This window comes from Scylla paramamosain, chromosome 3 (assembly GCF_035594125.1).
Source record: "Scylla paramamosain isolate STU-SP2022 chromosome 3, ASM3559412v1, whole genome shotgun sequence".
NCBI classification, from domain to species: Eukaryota; Metazoa; Arthropoda; class Malacostraca; order Decapoda; family Portunidae; genus Scylla; species Scylla paramamosain.
The window spans coordinates 16,290,001-16,300,000 of NC_087153.1; the positions used below are offsets into that span (position 1 = coordinate 16,290,001).

At 40.8% G+C, this 10,000-nt stretch overlaps 2 protein-coding genes across 4 annotated transcripts in view; both read right to left on the bottom strand.

Moving 5' to 3' along the window:
- The window catches only part of LOC135091506 (tyrosine-protein phosphatase non-receptor type 13-like), a 148,100-nt gene extending 141,283 nt beyond the window's left edge, over positions 1 to 6,817 (bottom strand). For both annotated transcript variants that reach the window (XM_063989221.1, XM_063989216.1), the window contains exon 1: positions 6,617 to 6,817. In XM_063989221.1, the coding sequence (XP_063845291.1) occupies positions 6,617 to 6,691 (75 nt within the window). In that variant the 5' untranslated portion in view covers positions 6,692 to 6,817. The remainder of the gene's footprint in view (positions 1 to 6,616) is intronic.
- Positions 6,818 to 8,284: 1,467 nt separating this feature from the next.
- LOC135091523 (26S proteasome non-ATPase regulatory subunit 4-like) overlaps positions 8,285 to 10,000 on the bottom strand; it is a 16,476-nt gene continuing 14,760 nt past the window's right edge. For both annotated transcript variants that reach the window (XM_063989266.1, XM_063989257.1), the window contains exon 10: positions 8,285 to 9,251. In XM_063989266.1, the coding sequence (XP_063845336.1) occupies positions 9,057 to 9,251 (195 nt within the window). In that variant the 3' untranslated portion in view covers positions 8,285 to 9,056. The remainder of the gene's footprint in view (positions 9,252 to 10,000) is intronic.

Genomic DNA, 10,000 nt, shown 5'->3' on the forward strand with positions numbered 1-10,000 from the left:
CAGGAGCCCTCCCAGATGAACGTAATACAGCCTTGGAGTGACATCACCTCTGCTGAACTGCTTGTGAGGGAACTTTTGCAGGGCTTCCTGACCCAGAGAGAGAGAGAGAGAGAGAGAGAGAGAGAGAGAGAGAGAGAGAGAGAGAGAGAGAGATAAGGACAGAGACAAACGGACACAGGAGGGCAGACAGACACAGACATACAATATCGGGGTGTCCAGCATGACTCTCTCTCTCTCTCTCTCTCTCTCTCTCTCTCTCTCTCTCTCTCTCTCTCTCTCTCTCTCTCTCTCTCTCTCTCTCTCTCTCTCTTGCTAGACATATCAACGAACAGGCTTCCTCCTCCTCCTCCTCCTCCTCCTCCTCCTCCTCCTCCTCATCATCATCATCATCATCATCATCATCATCATCATCACCACCACCACCACCACCACCACCACCACCACCACCACCATCATCACCACCACCACCACCACCACCACCACCACCACCACACCAGGAGGCTATACAACGATTCCACCGCAAGACAGGTGGGAGGGGGAAGGTCAAGGGTCTAGGCTTAGCGTGACAATGTCCCCCCCCGTCCTGTCCTGTCGCTCTCTGACCAGTGTAGTACCTCGCCGAGCTGACTTTGGGTGTCATGGCGGGGCTGGCAGGGTGAAAGGCCACAGCTCCTCGGGTTACATCACGTGCCTGTGTTCAGCGAGGCAAGCACTAAGCAAATAAGTAAAGTAAATTGTTCCCATCCGGTGTGGTTTTAGATGTCAGCACTCCCCGGAACCGAGCACCCATTCATCTTTTTTTCTGGTGAACTCTGTAACTCCCGGCCTGCTCCTGTATATCCTCCTTCCTGTGACTTCCGGACTTCAAGAGGGAGGTTTCAAGACACTTATCCTCCAATTTTAGATATTCCTTTTTGAACAATTCTTAAGAAACTGGCGCTTTTTTTTTTCTTAACTTTTTGTTGCCCTTGGCCAGTGTTCCTCTTACATAAATAAATAAAAATAAAAATAAAATAAAAATAAACACATTGGTTGCACTGTGCACTCGTTACACCTCCGCCTCCCCTGACGAGCACCGAGTCTGGCATGGTGGAGGTGAAAAGAAAAAGCTTGAGTTTGTTTTGTCTGGTATTATTTCCTCAAAATACAAGATCATGGTTCACAATACTACTCAGCTGGACCTAAGTGTGAGTGTGTGTGTGTGTGTGTGTGTGTGTGTGTGTGTGTGTGTGTGTGTGTGTGTGTGTGTGTGTGTGTGTGTGTGTGTGTGTGTGTGTGTGTGTGTGTGTGTGTGTGTGTGTGTGTACGGTCACTATAACAAATACAAATCAATCACGTTGCCTTTATGGGATCCAGCAGCATCAAGCACAAATAAATAAAATAAAAAAAGAGTAGCATGTCAGTAAGAGACAGGCAGACACAAACCCAGGAGAGACAGGCAGACACAAACCCAGGAGAGGGGAAAAGGATGAGAATGACCGGATGACATGACAGGAGGTGAGTGTGTGTAGGAAGAGGGCGGAGGTCATGGCGGGCGGGACAATCACTCAGATACAATGGGAGGGTAGGCGGCGGCGGCGGCGGCGGCGGAGGAGGAGGAAGCGGCGGCTATGGAAGGCCTTAATTCAGAAACGCTTTGCTCTTTCACCACGACTATTTTCAAAGGCCACAGACATGATGAGGCGAATTCTCAAGTGTTTTTCCTGTTAATTATGTAGAAATCTTGTTAATCTATCACAAGAACTGTAAATGAAAAAAAAAAAAAAAAAAAAAAAAAAAAATATATATATATATATATATATATATATATATATATATATATATATATATATATATATATATATATATATATATATATATATATATATATATATATATATATATATATATATATATATATATAAAAAATAATGTCACTTCAATTAGAACCTTCTGAAAATAGTGGAGGTGCGGGCTGACGTGTTTCAGAATATGCTCCTTATAAGTGTCAGGTGTGAATGGTTCTGGAAAGGTTGCATGGGACTCGGAGGGCAGAGATTGGTGTTAGGCGAATAAGTCAGCGGGCAGAACTTCTAGAGCTCAACGTAAGCGGTCCTGGAGTGGTTGGGCGGGTCGTGGACCTCCCCGTCGGTGATCTTCGAGAAGCCCTGGACGGTGGCACTCCCAGGGTTGAGTGGTAGTGTTTTGGACAGCTTGGACAGTTGCTCCTGAATCCTTTTGGCTTGCAACTCCAGGTCCTCCACTTGCTTCTGCTGCTGCTCCTGCTCCTTCATCCTGGCGCGGTACTCCTCCAGGTCGCGCCGCATGTGAGGGTTGTTGTCCATCTCGGCGTCGATGGTGGAGATAAAGTGGTGCGAGAGATGGTGGTTGAGATTATGCATGAAAATAAAGGAGTACCAGCCTACCACAACCACCACCACCACCATGTACAGAGCACGCGGCGCGTCCACCATGATCCACCAAGACAGCACACTTCTTAAGCAGCCACAACCACCACTACTAGTAACAACAACAACAACAACAACAACAACAACGTCTGTTGAGCTTCGCGTAAAAGAATTACATATATTGTCCTTGACTGTAAAGTGTGTGTCGCTTCCAGCGTTTCCGTGCACCAAGGAAATGTAGTAATGAGATGAAAAGAGGAAGGCTGCATCCGAATACAACACAGCTGGCACACACACGCCCCACTAGAAGAAGCTTTTGATGGCGGCCCAGAACTTGATCATTTGCGGAATACCATAACTGAGGACAAGGACGAAGGTCTGCGCAATCACGAAGTACGACATGTTGTCCATGGTGCGGGGGTTCTCCATCCAGCTGGAGAACGTGCTGCTCTTCCCGCCCGCACCATCGCCTCCGCTACGCGTCTCCTCGTCCTCCGAGTCGTTATCAGCTGGTTCAGTTTCCCTGACGGGCGTCCTGTCTTCTCGGCGACGCTCCACCTCAAACTCAACTTCCCTGCGCCCCATCACCCCTGCCGCATCCACTTCCTCCCGCCTCTCCCTCGTTTCACACGCGCACTTTGAGAGTTCACGCAGAGAATTGTGTTCGAGTGTGTGGTCGCTTCAGGGTTCTTACAGCTTCTGGTGGCGACAAAGAGCAGCGGCAGCGTCGAGGCTATCAAGGGGCGGAAGTCAGGGACGTAGAGTCAGCACCTTCGACCCTCTGGGTTACAAGTCAGCCAGCGAGGAAGCCTTGCTAGTGTGTCAGTGTTAGGGAGTCCCTCCACTCCCATGTATAGCCCTGGATGACCTACACGTACGCTAACACACACACACACACACACACACACACACACACACACACACACACACACACACACACACACACACACAGTAGTGCTCGGTTCTTACGCTGACGCAATTATCGAAAGTATAAGACCAGAAAAACGACAAAACCCTTTGCGCCAAGACATAGATAACCCACGACACCAGTATTATAAGTTTCGCAGTTTCTTCAACAGACCATGTGTAACGCTCACTAAACAAACAGTTTTCTTTTGTTTTTTTTTTCTTATAACCATATTAAGTAAGTATGTTTCCATAATTTATTTAGAATGAGCAGCGCCCTTCATGGTGGCCACAAAACGTGAAGCTGTCCTGCAGGCCGTGGTGCTGCCTCCATCAGGCAAGGGATGAGTGGTGATCGGTTTTATAGATGTGTATGAATATTTTTTTTGTTCATACTTCTACTTAAATATTCAATTTTTTTTTTTTTTTTTTTCGCTGCTCCCATCAGGGGTCGCCACCGCGGATCTGCCTTCGTTTGGTCTTCTGCGCTTTCCTCAGTCACACATACCTCCATATATATATATATATATATATATATATATATATATATATATATATATATATATATATATATATATATATATATATATATATATATATATATATATATATATATATATATATATATATATATATATATATATATATATATATATATATATAATCCATTTCATAGTATATAACAACTAAGTCTGTGATATTTTTTTTAGCCAAGACACTTGCACCACCCATCAGTCTAATAAAGATAAGATGCAAAAATTTTTATTCATTATTTTTGTTCCACATCACAGGTCTACTGGAGAAGTACATCAACTCCAAGGGCACACAATTCCCTATAGGAGGCTTCCTGAGCAATGAAGTCTGCTTCTTTATATTTCAGTATTTTTTTTTTAAGTACCTGCCTGTCATGCAAAGAATAGAAGGAGTTTTCAGGCAAATAAATATATTACCTTTGTGTGAGGGCTGATTCTGTAACACAGGGAAAGTTTTTTGCACCAAATAAAGTTTGGCCCTTTCAAAGCCTTCAATCTCCAGGAATTTCTTCACTGTTACAAATGATGCATCAAATCCATGGGCACAAAAATCACTCTAAATAAGATTTTGAAGCAACAAATTTTTGTCATGTGTTAGGACTGGTACTGTTATTAGAAGAATTCTGTTCAGGCCTGTAAATAATTATACCTTCCTATGTGTTGGCCCACTCTGTGATGCTGGTGCAGCTTTATTGCACCAAGAATGTTCTGTCAAGGTGTTCTTTTTAACATCACTGGCACAGCTACCAGAAAAATAAATCAAGTTTATGGACAGAAAAAACTCCTGTTATCTTAAGAAGGGTTGAAATTCTAGTTGTGCTCATCTGTCATCGGAAGAACTGTGTAGCTAAGGGGAGTTTTCAGGCCTGTAAATACATAGGTATACATACTGCATTCCCTTTCATGTAATATTTGACTTAAATATCAAAGAAGACTTTTATTACAAAAATGTTTGTCTATTTTTTCTAAGGTTTGCACCTTAAGAAAGTCCAAAACATTTTTTTCTCAATTTTTTACATCACTACAGTTCTTCCACACTAACTTGGTACTCAGGGCATTGGCTAAAGGCTAACTGTCTGTGCTAGTGCCACCTCATCCCCTGCTGCTCAACCCATCACAACCCCACCTGTCCAAGCAAGTACTTGTGCAGAGCATGAAAGTGAGAAGCTGGAGTACTTTCCATGGTGACGGAGTGACCAGGAATGAATTATCTGACTTGGGCCAGCAGCAGGCCAGGGAGTCACGTGTCAAGGACACTGGGATGGCAACTTCACCTGACCTGTTTGCATTGCCAAGTGTACAGGACAACATACTGAGTCTTTCTTCCATTTTTAAATAAAAAAACATTAAATAAGCCATGCAGTCGTATATAAAATATCATAATTTTAGATAAATTAAGGCAAAGGATGACAGTAAGAGAGAGAGAGAGAGAGAGAGAGAGAGAGAGAGAGAGAGAGAGAGAGAGAGAGAGAGAGAGAGAGAGAGAGAGAGAGAGAGAGAGAGAGAGAGAGAGAGAGAGAGAGAGTAACAAAAATATAGACAAAAAAATCAAAACTAGTACAAAGAAATGAATAACATAATTTCAAAATTACTCATAATTCAAGAAATATTGCCATAAATGCATGAAAAATTTTATTCACACAATTTAGATCAACTGGCATTATATATAAATGTGCAACACTATCTAATGAAAATAAATACCTTAAATTATTTGTAGATAGCAATATCAAGTTTCAAAAATTAAAATTATCAAGATCTATACAGCTACTCTACGGCGCAGTCCACACACCAATTAAGTTAGGCAAGAGATTCTCAACCTTTCCTCCATCATTAATCTCCTCCGCTAGACATATTTCTCCACTTACCCCCTTACTTCCATATAAAAAAAAATAAATAAATAATAATAATAATAATAATAATAATAATAATAATAATAATAACAATAATAATAATAATAATAATAATAATAACCATTCATCTCTCCTTCACACACACACATTCTCTCTCTCTCTCTCTCTCTCTCTCTCTCTCTCTCTCTCTCTCTCTCTCTCTCTCTCTCTCTCTCTCTCTCTCTATTTTACAAAATTAAATTAAATTTAATTATTATTCAATTATCAGCTGTATGTAATTTTTGTAGCAAACAAGGGGTAAATTTCCTCCAGGTTGAGGATCACTGGGTTAGGCTGTTGTGTGAAGTGACTTCATAAATGTGAAGGGCATTCATAAAAGTTACTTACAGGGAGGAGTAAGAACAGTCAAGTCAGATATTGGTTTCTGATCAATACAGAATTACTATTTTGCACATCCCAAGCACTCCCCTGTGCTGCTGAGGATGATGCCAAAAACAATCCAACGGTATTTTCCCTTTCCTTGTCACTTCAGCCCACCCTACCCTGCCCCTTCCCAATTATGTGCCAGCAGAAAAAAGAAAAAATTAAAAAGTAATAGAAAACTCAACTATAACCAATATTTGTACAGTACATATAAGGAAATACAAATCCTGGAGCTGCTTGCACTGAAACAAATGACTGGAATTAAGGAAATAATCTTAACCTATTACTTTTGAAACAATAACCGTTTATTTATCAGCGCAGTATGATCTTTTATTTTTAATCCTGATCTACAAACAGAACGAGATGTCCTAAGAAACTAATGAGGCCAATTAATCATAACCTAACCCAACCCTCGGATGAAAAACGTTACTGTCACTTCACTAGCATCCCAAGTGAGGGGCGGGAAGAGGTAGGGGGAGGAGGAGGGGGGAGGAGGAGGACGGGAGCGGGTACTCACCTTCCCGGCCACCGCCACACCTGCCTCTAATCCCCTCTTCTTGGCCGCGTCTCGGGTCTTCACACGCGCTACCATCTCATTCACTCTCTTCACTTCACTTTACCACGCCGGCACTCCCCTACAATACCGTTCACGACTGCAGGAACCAAGGCAAGCACCGCGCCGAACACTCCCTCAGAAACACTTGCGTCAGGTGGTGGTTTTCACCTCGTTTGTTTTGAATCTGATGCTGATGATGATAGTTGTCTACTTCTTGCCGCTCCTTACAACGGGGCGTGGCAGACCAGCTGGTGGATTGCTCCTCCTAGTTACTCATTGCCAGTGTCAAATCTTCTGTGGAACTTTTGTGTACGTCCCTTGCGTCTCATGCACTATGATATTTGGTTTTGGGCAAATCTAGAAATTTCTGCTAAAAATGTGGAACCGTCCTCTTCTTGTACCATCATTATTATTATTATTATTATTATTATTATTATTATTATTATTATTATTATTGCTATTGTGCTTTTGTTAAGAAGAAGAAGAAAGAAAGAAAAAAAAAGGAAAATTAAGTAAATAAGTAATGGATCTAAATAAAATTATATCAAGCTTGTGGAGTACAGAGAGAGAGAGAGAGAGAGAGAGAGAGGAGGAGAGAGAGAGAGAGAGAGAGAGAGGAGAGAGAGAGAGAGAGAGAGAGGAGAGAGAGAGAGAGAGAGAGAGAGAGGAGAGAGAGAGAGAGAGAGAATTTGATGTTTTATACCATGTAAAAGCAGAGGTATCATCATTGCTAGTTTGAAAACCAGGCTGCAAATGCCCAGCTCAGCCTCTGTCACCTGATTGCAGCTTGCCCAGCCTTCCCTGTTATTGCCCTTCATTTTCTCTGCCTTCTGGGTTCACCTGATTATCAATGTTTTCCCTTGCATACCCTTAACATTTCACTTCTAAATTTTAACATGATTAATCCAATAACCTTAACTTCAAATATCTTATCTTAACTGGTGTTCCTTATAGCTATAACTTCTACACATCTTCCATTTATTCATAAGTAACCAGAAACTGCTCCTGAGAAACTGATTTGTTAACCCCTTCAGTGCTGTGCTGTGCTGTTGCTGCAATGCTGCCACTGCTGGTGCTAAATTGTTGCTGCAGCCATCAGCCACACTTGAACCTTCAGTCTCCTCCCCTTTCATTTATTCAATCAATATTCCAAGCCTTTTTCTTCATTGGCCCATGCCACAAGGAGTATCATAGGAATGGTCCCTAATCTTATGATGTGGACCACTGAAAATAAAGACCAATATTGTGGAAACAACAAAGGATGGGAAATCACCTGATAAATTGTGAAAAGTAAACAAACCTATGGGCATGTTGTATGTAACAATAAACCAAGCTTGTAACTTTGAGCTTTTGTCTTTCTAGTGGTGTCAATTTTTACTCCAATGCTCTGGTAAGTAGTGAAAAGAGAATGCCCATCCTCTGTGTGTGTCCCATCGCCCACCGAGTTATCTATATGTATGCCGGTTTGTGCACTGAAAGAATTAAATACATCGTCTGTTACTAATATATTTCTATATACAGCTAGTTCTATTCCTTTTTTCTCTCTTCTTCAAAATACCACACAACATATGACTCTGCTCCCCTGACCTTAGTCGTGCATCAACAAGAAATAACACAAAACAGACAAGGTTGGCTTATACAAGAAAGTTTATTGACAGTTAACAACATACCAAAATTATTAAAAGAATAAAGACTAACCTGGAACAAACATGGAAAGACACTGTAGGATGATAGTTAGGGTATATTATAGTGCATGCAGATGCATACACAGCTTGGGTGCTGTTGCCTTGGCACACAACTGCTTGGCTGTTTTATAACAGCTAATGCAAATGCAACTACTAACTGATCAATTCAGTGTCACTATAATCAACATGAGACTTTCATGAGACACAGCTGGCAACATATACTACTATTGAAATCAATACTTTTTTTCTTAATAAAATTTACTGGATGAATTGCATAAATTCCATAAAGTTGATAAATAAAAAATAATCCTGAAAACCAGTTCCAATAGTCACCACCATTTACACCCAATTTTCATGTTTGTTTGTTTACTATAAGGTGACTTGTGATCCACAAAGATGACACCTGAGAAGCAGTGCAATCATTGCCAAAGCATCACAAATGACCTTACACAGCCCCAAGTTATGTATATGCTTCAATATAAATTAAAAAAAAAAAAAAAAAAAAAAATTGAAATTCAGTGTACAATACATTTCACAAACATTTAACTGATAGATCTTCACTGAATAACTAAAATAGACAAAAAAATACTAAACAAAAATATGCTAATTAAGCCAAACCTTCATCCTTATCCCTATGCATACTCTCCCCTTTTAGCTTCTGCTTTACACGGCCTCTAGTAGCCAACTCAAAATCTTACAGCCTAGATATTGATTACTTATTGCTTATCATCTTTCTTTTTATCCTTTTTATCCTTGTCTTTGTCTTTCTCTTGTTGAGTTAGGGAGCCCACTGCTTCTTTTACTACTTGGCTCTGAGGGTCTACACCAGGCAGCGTCTGCAGGACACTCTCAAGAAAGGCTGGGTCAGCCATCACTTGTGAGAAGTCCTGCTCCTCCTCCTCCTTCTTTACCTGCAAAATACATAGTAAGCCATTACAATGACCCACAGAGAAACCCTAGCTATGCAGTGTCTAACCATCCAGAATAGTCAAACAATTGCAATTTTCAAATAAAAAGTGTACACTGAAAATCATGAAAACTTTAATTTGCCTCTATGCCTACCATTAACCACAAAAACATATTAATATGCAAAGAACAAGTGTCCCTACACACCCAGCATGGAAAACCCACCATTTACCACTAAGATACCTTGACAGACAATGAGTAAGCATCCCTACACACCCAAAACAGAATACCGAACAGGAGCACCTAGCAGCGCCTTGCCACACAACTACCAACATCAACACATTATAACTCAAAGAAACTTTTCTAAAACTGACAGAAGGATACATGTGTCAATAGAGAATATTTAATTCTGCACCTAATGGTATTTGTCCAGCCTCACTGAGATCACACATAATGGATGAACATTTCTATATACTGACCACATCATTACTTACTGCATCACTTGTAGCAAACTTATTATTGATCTTAGGTAACTCACTGTGGTCTCATTTTGAAGCCTTACGTGCATTGTTATGATATACTTCATAAAAACATCAAAGAAATAAAAAAAAGGCAAGTTTGTTAAAAACATGACACTTGGAGACATCCAGCATATCACTTAAACATTTTGTAACTCAAAACTTTGCGAGACAAAGCTCTGTTCTTTACATAATTTCATAGAGAATTCAATTGTGTCTAAAATGTGCATCTTTGC